Source organism: Ailuropoda melanoleuca, chromosome 11, assembly GCF_002007445.2.
Source record: "Ailuropoda melanoleuca isolate Jingjing chromosome 11, ASM200744v2, whole genome shotgun sequence".
Taxonomy (NCBI): domain Eukaryota; kingdom Metazoa; phylum Chordata; class Mammalia; order Carnivora; family Ursidae; genus Ailuropoda; species Ailuropoda melanoleuca.
The window spans coordinates 97,221,409-97,236,889 of record NC_048228.1 but is presented as its reverse complement, the minus strand read 5'-3'; the positions used below and the strand labels follow the sequence as shown (position 1 = coordinate 97,236,889).

General features: G+C 36.1%; 1 protein-coding gene across 17 annotated transcripts in view; it reads right to left on the bottom strand.

The window, feature by feature from the left end:
* Window positions 1–15,481, bottom strand: part of LCORL (ligand dependent nuclear receptor corepressor like) — a 178,404-nt gene that overhangs the window by 139,461 nt on the left and 23,462 nt on the right. The window contains exon 1 of one of the 17 annotated variants that reach the window (XM_034672040.1): window positions 213–1,593. The exons of 15 other annotated variants lie outside the window; for them this stretch is intronic. In XM_034672040.1, coding sequence (XP_034527931.1) covers window positions 213–324 — 112 coding nt within the window. In that variant the 5' untranslated portion in view covers window positions 325–1,593. Of the gene's footprint in view, window positions 1–212; window positions 1,594–15,481 lie in introns of those variants that run through there. One more of the 17 variants, XM_034672047.1, reaches the window with a different exon arrangement.

The window sequence follows — 15,481 nt, the reverse complement described above, 5'->3', positions numbered from 1 at the left end:
TAGTGGAAAAGGGTGAGCTAGCTCTCTGGGGTCACCTTTAAAAGGGTACTAATCCCACTAATCCCGATCCCATGAAAGCTGCACCCTCATGATCTAATCACATCTAGAAGGTCCCACCTCCTAATATCATTGCTTTGAGCATTAAATTTTCAACAGTTATTTTAGGGGAACACAAAAATTCAGACCATAGTAACACTTCAAACCAATATTACAGCCTGAAGTTCCTTGATTGTCAGGATACAGATCTGCTAGAAGGCCAGTCTGTGACAAATTCAACTCAGATATTTCTCTCCTTTTACTTCTTCCTTTTCCTGCTCTGCTCATCAGGCAACGTTTTGGAACTGCAAAGAGGAAGGATGATTTTAGATCTGGTTGCTTTTACCCTGAAGGCATGGCCTTTTGAAGTCTGGCTTAGTTTGCAGAAGATCTCCTATAAGAATGTCTCCCTTGGACAAGCCCTAAGGCTTGAATTTTGATCCTTTTGCCTAGTTAGCCAGGAAAACACAAATAAACAATATTAACAAAGGACTTCAAGTTTAAGCAGCTTTTGCCTTTTACTTTCTACTTACCTCTAACATTAGCCTAGGTATTCCCAACTGTCTTTTCAGCTCTAATTTTTTTTTAAATCTAACATTTTTTTCACTGCTTTCAGCGGAAAGATTTATCTACATAACTGAGATCAACCTTACCAAAAGACCAAAATTCCTTGTGCATTCAGTTTGACTATAATATAGAGTTCATTTATATAAATACATGCAGTTTATCCATTTCTCTATTGAGAGCTGTGTGACTTTTCACTTTTTTGTTATTATGAACAATGGTGTATTAAAATTCTTGATAAATGTGCCATCCTGTCCAAGTGTTAGTTTCTTCTGGACAGAAATCTATAAGCGGAATTACACGGTCCTAAGGAATGTACATTTTCAACTTTACCAGATATTGCATTATATGATTATTTTATAAGTCTATCAGCAATGTCTAAGAGTTCCTATTTTCCCCCAAATAACCCAAACTTGGTATTATCAGAATTTATACTTGTCAAACACATTAAAATAAAATCATTTATCATTTTAATTTGCAGTTTCTTAGTTATTACTGAGGTTTAGCATATTTTGAAATGTTCTATGTTCCAATTGCCCTTTTGCCACTTTTCAAATGATTGTTGGCCTTTTAAAAATTCAGTCACAGTTTTATGCATTCTGATGATAATTGTCAATTTCGTGAACTGTATCCATCCCCCAACTATGGCTTGACTTTTCATTTCATTCTATCACACCGAAGTTTGTTTTATTTTAATATAGCATACTTTTTTTTTTTGTATCTTGTTTTATGGCCCGCAAATTTTTTCTTGGATAAAAAATTTATTTGACAATTATTTTACATGTGTATGTATAAAATTCTGAAGTTTTGCTTTATATATGTAGTTCTTAAATCCATCAGAATTCATTTTCTAGCAAGAATCTAATATAGAACCCCAACTGTATCCCAAACATTACACTATCTCAAATGAGGGGCACCTGGGTGGCTCAGTCCGTTAAGTGTCCGACTCTTGATTTCAGCTCAGATCATGATCTCAGGGTCCTAGGATCAAGTCCCACATCAGGCTCCATGCTCAGCATGGGGTCTGCTTAAGATTCTTTCACTCCCTCTCCCTCTGCCCCTCCTTCCACTCAGGCTCTCTAAAAATTTTTTTTAAAATAAAATTTAAAAACAGGGGCGCCTGGGTGGCACAGCGGTTAAGCGTCTGCCTTCGGCTCAGGGCGTGATTCCGGCGTTCTGGGATCAATCCCCACATCAGGCTCTTCCGCTATGAGCCTGCTTCTTCCTCTCCCACTCCCCCTGCTTGTGTTCCCTCTCTCGCTGGCTGTCTCTATCTCTGTCGAATAAATAAATAAAATCTTTTAAAAAAAATAAATAAAATAAAATTTAAAAAGAAATAAATAAAAATACCTCAAATGATTAGTAAGGCTACTTTTATGTCCCTGAAGTCCCAAAACATAAGTCTATATTTTTTTCATTAATGGCTTTATTGAGATATAATTTACCACCATAAAATTTATTCATTGTAAATATACAATTTGGTGATTTTAATATAGAGCTGTATAATCATCACCACAATCTAATTTTAGAACATTCCATCACCTCCAAAAGAAATATTGTACCCACTTAAGAGTCACCTCCTTCCTACTCCAGCCCTAAGTACCTATTAATCCACTTTTTGTCTCTACAGATTTGCCTTTTCTGGATATTTCATATAAACAAAGTCATGTAATATGTGCTTTTTTGTGTGTCTGGTTTCTTTCATTGAGTATAATGTCTTTCAGATTCATCGATGTTGTAGCATATATTAGTATTTCACTACAATTGTATATCCATTTATCAGCTGATAGAACTTTGAGTTGTTTCCACTTTTTGGCCACTGTCAATAATGCTGCTATGAACATTTGTGTCCAAAGTGTAAACACATATTTTCATTTCTACTGGGTTGGTATACAGAAATAGAATTGGAATTGCTAGGTCATATGATAATTTTATGTTTAACATTTTAAGAAATTACCAAAATGAAAAAAAGAAAAGAAAGAAATTACCAAACTGTCTTCCAAAGTAGCGGGACCATTTTATACTCCCACAAGTGATTTCTCTACATTCTTACCAACACTTGTCTTTTTGATTATAGCCACTCTAGTAAGTATGAAGTGGGATCTCATTTTCCCCGTGACTAATAACGTTGAACTTTTTATATGCTTATTGGTAATTTGTATATGTTCTTCAGTAAAAAAAGTCTACTCAAAGCCTTTGCTTACATTATAACTGGGTTACTTGTCTTTTCATTATTGAGTTGTTGAAGTTCTTATGGAAAAAGGTCATTTATCAGACACATAATTTATCTGCAAATATTTTCTCCACTCTGTGGGCTCTTTCCACTTTTTTGATGTCATCTTTTGAAGCACAAAGGTTTGTAACTTTGATTAAGTCTAGTTTATCAACTTTTATTTGTGGATCTGTTTTTAGGCTCTCCACTAATCTGTCTGTCTACTAATAAGCAAATACCACAATGGTTGTTAAGCATTACAAGGGTTTTAAAAAATATTCTTAATAACATTTAATTATTTTCTTAAAAAACTGTAACATATAATTTGTTGACATTATTCTTTTTTTTTAAAGATTTTTTTATTTATTTATTTGACAGAGAGAGAGACAGCCAGCGAGAGAGGGAACACAAGCAGGGGGAGTGGGAGAGGAAGAAGCAGGCTCATAGCAGAGGAGCCTGATGTGGGGCTCGATCCCAGAACACCGGGATCACGCCCTGAGCCGAAGGCAGACGCTTAACCGCTGTGCCACCCAGGCGCCCCTGTTGACATTATTCTTACTTACCTTATGGTTTTCATGGAGACCAAAAATTTTAATTTAAAATAAAAATTTCTTTTTGGTATACCCAATGGATATGACAACATATAACTAGTAAACTTGCTAAACTCCTCTACCCATTTTAATAATATATCTATTGTCTCTCTTACATTTTTCCATACAAATACATGTGGAAAGCCACAAATATAATTCCTTTTTCAAATCATTGTGCTTTTCTTCACCCCTAATTCTATTGCTTTGGTTAAGGCCTCCAGTTAATGTTCAACAGGACTGGTAATACTCTAAATTACATACACAAGAACAAGGTTAAGAATTATAGCACATTTCCCATCCAAAACTGTGCAAGCCAGAAGACAATGGAGTGACATTTTTAAGTACTAAAAGAAACTATCAACCCAGAATTCTATACTCAGTAAAAATATCTTTCAAAAATGAAGGTGAAATAAAGACATTTCAGACTCCCCCCTCAAAAAAAAAAAAAAAAACAACCACTGAGAAAATTATCAGAAGACCCGCAATACAAGAAATATTAAATGAAATTATTCAAGCAGAAGAAATACAGACCCTTGGAGCTATACCAAAAAAAAAAAAAAAGAAGATTCCTCAAAAATTGTTAAGATAAAGGTAATATAAAAGATAATTTTCCCATTTCCAATAATTCTAAAAGATGATCAACTACCTAAAGTAAAAATAGTAGTGATGCTGGTTAATAGCACAAATAAAATTTTTGCAAATCACCTAACTGAAAACAGACTAGTATCTAGACTAAATAAAGAACTCTCAAAACATAGTAAGAAAACACTTAATTTTTTTTAAAACAGGATAGAAGATTTAAACAGGATAGCCAAAGACATATGGATGGCAAATAAGCACATGAAGAAGTACCCATCATCATTTATCATTGACATGCAAATCAAAATGACAATAAAAGATCACTACACACCAATTAGAATGGCTAAAAAGAAACTAATACCACATGCTGGTAAGGATGTACAGCAACTAGATTTCTCATAAATTGCTGGCAGGAATGCAAAATGGCACAATTTTAGAAAACAGTTTGACAATTTCTAGTAAGTTAAACATATACTACCACATGATCCACAATCCCACTACTAGACATTTACCCAAAAGTAACAAAAACTACATTTACATAAAAACCTGTACACAAGTGTTCATGGGGCTTCATTCACAATTACCAACCCTGGAAACAACCCAATGTTCTTCAACTGTTGAATGGATAAACCATGGTACAATGAAATACTACTCAGCAAAAGGAACAACCTACTGACACATGCAACAATATGGCTATATCTGAAACGCCTATTGTTAAGTGAAGGAAGCCAGACTCAAAAGTACATACTGTGAGTCCATTTATATAACACTCTGGAAAAAAAGTAAAACAGTAGGGTCAAAAAGCAGACCAATGGTTGACAGTGCCAGAGTATAGGTAAGGAGATGACTACCAAGAGGCACAAAAAAACTTCTGGGGATGGGGCGCATGAGTGGCATAGTCAGGGTTGTAAGATCAAGCCCCACATCGGCCTCCCCATTCAGCACAGAGTAGAGTCTGCTTGAAATTTTCTCTCCCCCTTTCTCTGCCCTTCCTGCTTATGCTCCTTCTCTAAAATCAATCAATCAATCAATCAATCAATCTTTAAAAAAAAGAACTTCTGCGTTGACAGAACTGCTCTATATTTTGATTGTTGAAGAGCTGGTCACCCAACTGCTTGTGTATCAAAATTCATAAAATTGTTCTCTGTAAGTTATATTTTAATAAACCTAACTAAATTTTTAAAAAATAGCGTAAGAGGTTTAAAGCAGAGAAAGGTGAAGGTCGTTACTGAGAATTAAATGAACTGTGAGGTTACACAGTTTAATGGGTTATACTTAAGAACAATAAAGTCAACCACAAATGATGTCAGGGTTTAAAGTAAAGATGGAAGACTAAGAATTAGATGTCAAAGTCATCAGTGATGTGGAAAGGTAACTTAGCTTCCCACATGTTCATGATATACCAAAAATCCCATGATCCTCAAAGATAAAGAGCCTTCTCTATGGGATAGAATAATGATTTGAAAGCAAAAGCATGATACAGAGTATACACAGAGAAGCTACTTTAAAAAAAACAACAAAAACCCTAAGATTACGGAAGTGAAATATACCAAGAGATCGTGAGATACAGGAAGTAGTGGGTAACAAATAGAACAGAGGTAAAACTTGCTGATAAGTAACCATATTATAAACTTGAGGACAGGTACTATGCTCGTGATTTCTTCATTCCCCACTCTGCTTATCATAATACTATTATTAAAGTTAGCTTCAAGGCTACAAACCTAATACTATATTTTTGTAATGAAAACACACCTGATTATAATGCTTTCTATCTGTAACTACCTTTAGACAGATTCTAGAGTTGCTAGATTCTATTCTATGTTTTAAATCTTATTAAATGTAACAAGTCTAATAACTTCAACCTATATAACATACAAACTGTCTTTTCCTAAGGTCACAATTATTTAACGAAATGCTTCTTTAGCCAGTACTCAGATGATAAATCCATTTAAGTGTATCTGTACTTCCATGGTAGTAAATCCACGCACTACACTCAACATAAAGCTATCCTGAGTAAAACTATAGTTTACCGAAAATTTCAATACTTTCTATCTGCTAGAATCTTGCAACTAAACTCTGATTCATGGATTTAAATACAATAGACATTAAGGCAAAAGGCAAGAATTCAGACTTTGGCATTGGAGGAGATAGAAAAAGATGGTGTCAGCTAAGGTTTTCCAGAAATGGGTGACACCCAAACTGAGTCTTAATAGAAAAAGAGAGTTAGTTGGCAAAACGAGGAAGGGCACATTACACATATAGAAAAGGAGATTAGCGTACATAAAGATATGGGGAATAGAGAGCTTAACGTACTCAAGAACAGCACTATCCAATAGAACTGTTACATAATGATAGCGATGTTCTATATCTGTGCTGTCCAATACAGGAGTTGAGGAACAGATTTAAAATTTTTATTTAGTTTTAATTAATTTAAATTTAAACAACCATGCCTAGAAATTGAAAAACTATGGGAAAAATAAAGAATGATGTGAAGAAAAGGCAAATATAAAAGGCTGGAGAGATGAACATAACGTGGATCCTGAAAGGCCTAGTGCATTTTGCCAAGTAGTTAATTTTTACCTTGAAAGTCAGAATAAGCCATGCTAGGTGTTTAAGTAGTCAAGACACAGGATTAGCTTTACATTCAGAAAAGATCACTCAAGAGGCAGGTGGCATACAGACTAAATGGGAAAAGAATAAAAATACATGGCTAGAAAACGTGCAGAAATACAGCAGAGAAAAAAACAAAAACCTAAGTTTAGGCAGAAGTTTACCTAAGAGAAAGATGACAGTTCTGAGTGACATAATACAATTAAGTGAAAATAATAATTAAATGGTGACATAGCTTAATTATTTTAAGGTGAGGCTGAGTGGAATTAAGAATTCTGGCTTGAGAAATTGAGTGAATAAACATTCACTGAGACAGGAAATCCATGAAGCGGTTTTGTTTTGGTTTTGTTTTGCATAACTGGTAGATATGAAAAAAGTCCATTTTTGGATATGCTCACTTGGATATGTGAGCATAAATCAAACAAAAACATCCAGAGGCAGAAACATAGACTTAGAGGTCATCAGTACATAGATGGAAGATGGGAGTCCCATTTTCTAATTACTTAAAACAGACTTTCTTCAAGTTATCAGAATAAAAATTTTTTTAATTACCACTTAAAAGCTTTTTTCTATTTAATTGCTAATACTGTAATGTTGTTATTATTTCTTCACTACAAATGTCCAGTATTTCAGTACACATAAACGAAAAGTCAATATACCATCCAGTACCATGCTACCCCCCCGTCTCCCCCACCTCTGCCAACTCTCAAGCCCTAAAAAATCCTACATTATATCCCACCTCCCGCATTCACACAAAGCTGTTCCTTCAACCTACAATACATTCCAACCCCCCAGTCTTACCCCCAAAACATGTCTGAATAACTCCTACTAATTCTTAAAATCTTGGTATTAAGAATCACTAAAACCATAAAACTCCTAGAAGAAAACAGGGAAAGTACTCCTTGACATTAGTCTTGGCAATGATTTTTTTTTATATAATACCAAAAGCACTGGCAACAAAAGTAAAAGTAAACATGTGGGACTAGATCAAACTAAAAAGCTTCTGCACAGCAAAGGAAATGACAAACAAAATAAAAAGACAACCAACAGAAAGTATTTACAAACCAAGTAATCCAGTTTCATAAGATAAGGGGTTAATATCTAAAATATATAAAGAACTCACACAATTGAACAGCAAAAAACAATCCAATTAAAAATGGGGAGAGGAACTGAGTAGACATTCTTCCAGAGAAGACATACAAATGGCCAATAGGTACATGAAAAGGTACTCAACATCACTAATCAGGGAAATGCGTATCAAAGCACAATGACCTATCACCTTACTACTGGTTAGGACTGCTGTAATCAAAAAGGTACGAGATACCAAGCGCTGGTGAGGAAGTGCAGTAAAGGAAACCCTTGTGCACTATTGTTGGAAATGTAAATTGGTGCAGCCACTACAGAAACCAGTATAAAGGTTTCTTGAAACATTAAAAATGGAATTTCCATATGATCCAGCAATTTCACTTCTGGGTATGAATCTGAAGGAAACAAAATCACTATGTTGAAGAAATATCTGCCCCCCCCCACTTCATATTACTTACAATAGCTAAGACACAGAAACAACCTAAGTGTCCTTCAATGAATGAATGGATAAAGAAGATGTGGTACATAGAGACAACAGAGGAAGAAACCTTGCCCTTCGCAACAACATGGATAAATCTAAAGGACATCACGCTAAATGAAACTAGTCAGACAGAGAAAGACAAATCTGTATAATCTGATCTCACTTTTATGTGGCAACTTAACCAAAAAAAAAAAAAAAAAAAAAAAAAAAAGTCAAACTCCTAGAAACAGTAGAATGGTGGTTACCAGGGGCTGGGAGGTGGGGGAGATGGAGAGATGCTGGTCAAGGAGAACAAGCCTTCAGTTAAAAGATGAATAAACTCTGGGATCTAATCAAGAACATAGTAATACTGTGTTGTGTAGTGGAAATTTGCTAAGAGTAGATTTTAAGCTTTTTCATCATATACACACAAAAAAGGGAACTATGTGAGGTAATGATGTGTTAACTCTATTACGGTAATCATTGCACAAAGTATATATTCCTCAAATCATCACATTGTATACTTTAAAATATACAATTTTATTTGCCAATTACATCTCAGTAAAGCTGGAGAAAAATACTCACTGACTCAATTTAAAGCTTTGTCTAAACTAATCTAGCTTTAGACTACACTAGATCCATTGTTTCATGCTTCGTATTATATGATATCTGTATTATTCCCTTTGGAGCACTTATCACAATTCTAATTAATCATGTGTAATTTTTAAAATGTCTCTTCCCAAGTAATCAATTATTAATTTACCAAATATTTACACATGAACCAGGTTTCTAGAGGCTGGTGATACACTGGTAAGTAAGAAGAGACAAGTATTCTGCCCTCAACTCCAACTGGGAGAAGGCAAGTAACGGGAAAAATTCACATAAATAAATCTTTGATATTTTTATTTGATAAATCCATGAAATTTTAATAGCTCCAAGAAGTAAAGTACCATGTCATCTTCCTTGCTATGCTAGCCCCAGTGTCTGGCCCACATAAGGCACTCAAATATTTGTTGAATAAATGTTTGAAGAAAAAATTTAACCCTGAGACCAAAGACATTTATTCTCAAAAGAACTTTTAGAACACAGACCAATTACAAGGTAAAAACTACCGGTTCTTAGTATTTATCTTTCTTTACATTAAGATTCTTTCTGAAATTCACAGCCATTTATTTATTTATATCCTATCCTGTTCTAAGAAGAAATACTGATATTTATGTCTTGCTTAGTTTAGTGCTTTTTTTACTTCTTAGAACCTAAGACATTAGTTTCAATGTAACCCACTGCCTCTTTCTTAAGCTGCGTCTTACTATTCCTTTCTTTCTGTAAGCATATGTCAAATATATTTTCTACTGTAACTCAAGGATTGTGGTGCCTCTATTAATAAACATGTCTCTATTACAAGGTCTTGTAACCTCCAAACATGAGCATGTAATTGGAACTACTGGTTTCTACTAAAATCAAGGATGCTGCCAAATATTCTACAACGCACGGGACAAAACTCCACAACAGGAACTGTCCAGCCCAAAATGTCAATAGTGCCAAGGCTGGTTCAAAACTCAGGGTTAGGAAAACTGGATCAGTATGTCTGAATATACACTAATAGAGAAAAACCCAAAGACTATCTTAATTTTATCCACCTCTTTCTCTGATTTACATTTATGCAACAAGTGTATATCAAAGTAGTCATAAAGAATTACTGAGGGATAAGTACATGTACAAAACAGTTACACTGTACGAGGTTTAAACACAGTTGATTTGATGCTACAATAATTATTTCACAGAATTTAAATGCTTGTTAGTCACTGCTGGGGAAACTGATCTCATCCCCTCATTAAAACTATTAGCATTCCCTGATTTTTATATCTGAGTCTGTTTTGCCCTCTCATAAATACAGGATGATCACGGATACAGAGTTAAGATCCAGGCTGGAGTCCCAGATTTCCCATCGTATCAGCTTTATGATCTTGGACAAATGACCTAACCTACCTAAATCACTAATCTTTCTTCTGTAAGACTTGGAATATTATCAACACTTCGTATGTTGAAGATTTACTTATAATCAAACAATTAATAAAACTCATACCCCAAGTACAGAGTCAATTTGTATAGAATTTTTAGTGAAATGTAAAGCAATAAACAAAAGCTAAACACTATTCACAAACTAGAAATACACACAAGTATCTGACATAGACTTTACTCCTACTTGAGTATATATGGACAAACTCAGGAAATACATTCTGACCATTCTGTGTCCATATTATTTCCCTTTATCTTTTACTAAGTTTGTAAATTATTTTTATAGTTATAATGTTAGAACATTCATAATTTATAGCACCGATGTCTGATTTTATTTTTATTATTTTTTTTTATTTTTATTTATTTATTTTTTTTTGTCCTGAATCCCAGTATCAAGTATATTTAGCAAGTGCATTTGACCTGAGGTATTCGTTTTAATGAGGCTTACAACATTATCCTTCACAGGAAACACCATTTAGATTTTTTTTTTTTAATTTTATTTTATTATATTGTGTTAATCACCATACAGTACATCCCCAGATTCCGATGTAAAGTTTGATGCTTCATTAGTTGCGTATAACACCCAGTGCACCATGCAATACGTGCCCTCCCTACTACCCATCACCAGGCTATCCCCTTCCCCCACCCCCTCCCCTCTGAAGTCCTCAGTTTGCCTCTCACAGTCCATAGTCTCTCATGTTTCATTCCCCCCTCTGATTACCCCCCTTTTCTTTATCCCTTTCTTCCCCTACCGATCCTCCTAGTTCTTATGTTCCATAGATGAGAGAAATCATATGATAATTGTCTTTCTCTGCTTGACTTATTTCACTTAGCATTATCTCCTCCAGTGCCGTCCATGTTGCAGCAAATGTTGAGAATTCGTTCTTTCTGATAGCTGAGTAATATTCCATTGTATATATGGACCACAGCTTCTTAATCCAGTCATCTGTTGAAGGGCATCTCGGCTCCTTCCATGATTTGGCTATTGTGGACAATGCAGCTATGAACATTGGGGTGCATATGGCCCTTCTCTTTACTACGTCTGTATCTTTGGGGTAAACACCCAGTAGTGCAATGGCTGGGTCATAGGGTAGTTCAATTTTTAACTTTTTAAGGGACCTCCACACTGTTTTCCAGAGTGGCTGTACCAACTTGCATTCCCACCAACAATGTAGGAGGGATCCCCTTTCTCCACATCCTCTCCAACAATTGTTGTTTCTTGCCTTGTCTATCTTTGCCATTCTAACTGGCGTAAGGTGGTATCTCAGTGTGGTTTTGATTTGAATTTCCCTGATGGCTAATGATTTTGAACATTTTTTCATGTGTCTGTTAGCCATTTGTATGTCTTCATTGGAAAAGTGTCTGTTCATATCTTCTGCCCATTTTATGATTTGTTTATTTGTTTCTCGTGTATTGAGTTTGAGAAGTTCTTTGTAGATCTTGGATACCAGTCCTTTATCTGTGGTGTCCTTTGCAAATATATTCTCCCATTCCGTGGGCTGTCTCTTAGTTTTTTTGACTGTTTCCTTGGCTGTGCAGAAGCTCTTTATCCTGATAAAGTCCCATAAGTTCATTTTATCTTTTATTTCTCTTGCCTTTGGAGATGTGTCGTGAAAAAGGTTGCTCTGGCCGATGTCATAGAAGTTGTTGCCTATGTTCTCCTCTAGAATTTTGATGGATTCCTGTCTCACATTGAGGTCTTTCATCCATTTGGAGTTTATTTTTGTGTATGGTGTGAGAGAGTGGTCAAGTTTCATTCTTTTGCATGTAGCTGTCCAATTTTCCCAGCACCATTTATTGAAGAGACTGTCTTTTTTCCACCGGATGTTTTTTCCTGCTTTATCAAAGATTAGTTGCCCAAAGAGCCGAGGGTCCATTTCTGGGTTCTCTATTCTGTTCCATTGGTCGATGTGTCTGTTTTTGTGCCAGTACCATGCTGTCTTTGTGATCACAGCTTTGTAGTACAGCTCGAAATCCGGCATTGTGATGCCCCCAGCTTTGTTTTTCCTTTTCAACAGTTCCTTGGAGATTCGGGGCCTTTTCTGGTTCCATACAAATTTAAGGACTATTTGTTCCAGTTCTTTGAAAAATGTCCTCGGTATTTTGATCGGGATAGCATTGAAAGTGTAGATTGCTCTGGGTAGTATGGACATTTTAACTATGTTAATTCTTCCAATCCATGAGCATGGAATATTTTTCCATCTTTTTATGTCTTCCTCAATATCTTTCAAAAGTGATCTATAGTTTCTAGCATATAGGTCCTTTACGTCTCTGGTTAAGTTAATTCCAAGGTAACGCATGGTTTTTGGTGTTATTGTAAATGGGATGGATTCCCTAATTTCTCTTTCTTCAGTCTCGTTATTCGTGTATAGAAATGCAACTGATTTCTGGGCATTGATTTTGTATCCTGCCACCTTACTGAATTGTTCTATAACTTCTAATAGTTTGGGAGTGGATTCCTTTGGGTTTTCCATATAGAGTATCATGTCATCTGCAAAGAGAGACAGTTTGACTTCTTCTTTGCCGATTTGGATACCTTTGATCCCTTTTTGTCTTCTGATTGCTGTTGCAAGGACTTCTAGTACTATGTTGAATAATAGTGGCGAGAGTGGGCATCCTTGTCGTGTTCCTGATCTTAAGGGAAAGGCTTCCAGCTTTTCCCCATTGAGAATAATGCTTGCAGTAGGCTTTTCATAGATGGCTTTTATGAGATTGAGAAATGTACCCTCTATTCCTACACTCTGAAGGGTTTTAATCAGGAAAGGATGCTGTATTTTGTCAAATGCTTTTTCTGCATCAATTGAGAGGATCATATGGTTCTTGAGTCTTTTCTTGTTGATATGATGTATCACATTGATTGATTTGCGAGTGTTGAACCATGCTTGCATCCCAGGTATGAATCCCACTTGGTCATGATGGATAATCCTTTTAATGTACTGTTGGATTCTATTAGCAAGGATCTTGTTGAGGATTTTGGCATCCATATTCATTAGAGAAATCGGTCTGTAATTCTCCTTTTTGAGGGGGTCTTTGCCTGGTTTGGGGATCAAGGTAATATTAGCCTCATAGAATGAGTTTGGTAGCTTTCCTTCTGTTTCTATTTTTTGAAATAGCTTTAGGAGAATAGGTATTATTTCTTCTTTGAATGTTTGGTAGAATTCCCCAGGAAAACCGTCTGGGCCTGGAGTTTTATTATTTGGAAGGTTGTTTATCACTGACTCAATTTCTTCATAGTTAATTGGCCTATTTAAGAAATCTATTTCTTCCTGTTTCAGTCTTGGTAGTTTATAGGTTTCCAGGAAGGCCTCCATCTCTTCCAGATTGTTTAGTTTTTTGGCATATAGCTGTTGATAAAAGTTTCTAATAATCCTTGCAATTTCAATGGTGCTGGTCGTGACCTCTCCCTTTTCAGTCATAATTTTAATAATCTCAGTCCTTTCTCTTTGTTTTTGGACAAGTTTTGCCAGTGGTCTATCAATTTTATGGATTCTCTCAAAGAACCAGCTTCTAGTCCTGTTGATCTGCTCTACTGTGGTTCTGGTCTCTAATTCATTGATTTCTGCTCTAATCTTGGTCAACTCCTTCCTTGTCAGTGGGTTAGGCCTGTCCCTCTGTTGCTGTTCCAGTTTCTTGAGGTGAGAATATAGAAACTGCATTTTAGATTTTTCTATTCTTTTGAGTGAGGCTTGGATGGCTATGTATTTCCCCCTTAGGACTGCCTTTGCAGTATCCCATAGGTTTTGGACCGTTGTGTATTCATTCTCGTTGGTCTCCATAAATTGTTTAATTTGTTTTTTGATTTCCTGGTTTATCGAGTCATTCTTGAGCAGGATGGTTCTTAGCCTCCAAGTGTTTGAGTTTCTTCCAGGTTTTTCCTTGTGGTTGAGTTCCAATTTCAGAGCGTTGTGGTCTGAGAATATGCAGGGGATAATTTCAATCTTTTGGTATTGGCTGAGACCTGTTTTGTGTCCCAGAGCATGATCTATTCTTGAGAATGTTCCATGGGCATTTGAATAGAATGAGTATTCTTTGGTTCTGGGGTGTAGTGTTCTATATATATCTATGAGGTCCAACTCGTCGAGTATGGCATTCAAAGCCTTTGATTCTTTGCTTAGTTTTTGCCAGGGTGTTCTGTCTATTTCTGATAGTGGGGTGTTGAGGTCCCCTACTATTACTGTGTTCTTATCTATATGTCTCTTTATTTTGGTTAAGAGTTGGCTTGTGTATCTTGCTGCTCCCCTGTTGGGGGCATATATATTAATAATTGTCATATCCACTTGTTGAATACTTCCTTTAAGAATAATATAGTGCCCTTCTGTATCTCTCTCTATGGCCTCTAGTTTAAAATCCAGTCTATCTGATATGAGAATTGCTACTCCAGCTTTCTTTTGAGGTCCATTTGCGTGGAAGATGGTACTCCATCCCCTTACTCTAAGTCTGAATGCATCTTTGGGTTCAAAATGAGTCTCTTGTAGACAGCAAATGGATGGGTCATGTCTTTTTATCCAATCTGCAACCCTGTGGCGTTTTATGGGAGAGTTTAAGCCATTTAGATTGATAGAGATTATTGACAGATATGATTTTAATGATGCCATTTCTCTTTAAAGTCTTTGTATCGGTTGTGACTTGCTGCTCTGTATCACTCTTGGGGCCTTTTTACCTTTATAGAGCCCCCCTTAATATCTCCTGTAGGGCTGGTTTCGTGGTTACGAAATTGGTTAATGATTGGCGATTTTGGAACGTCTTTATTTCTCCATCAATTCTGAATGACAGCTTTGCTGGATAAAGGATCCTTGGCTGCATGTTTTTCTCTGAAAGAGCTTTAAAAATGCCCCCCCAAGCCTTTCTCTCATTCCAGGTCTCTGTAGACAGGTCTGACGTAATCCTGATACCTTTGCCTTGGTACGTGAGAAATTTCTTTGCCCTGGCCGCTTTCAATACTGTATCCTTGGATCTAATATTTGCGAATTGCACTATGACATGCCGTGGCGTAGGTTTGTCCTGGTTGAGCTTGGATGGGGTCCTCTCTGCCTCTTGGACACGAATGCTTGTTTCCCTTGCTAGATTAGGGAAGTTTTCAGCTACAATTTGTTCAAATATCTCTTCTAGACCTCTGTTTTTCTCCACCCCTTCAGGGATGCCGATGATTCTGACATTGGATCGTTTCATAGAGTCAGTAATCTCCCGTAATCTACATTCGTGGGCGTGGATTTTTTTAAGACCAGCTTCTATTTTCGTTTTTTCTTCTACTAACCCATCCTCCAATTCGCTAACGCGTTCCTCTGCCTCGGTGACCCTGGCCGTCAGAGCCTCTAGTTTTGACTG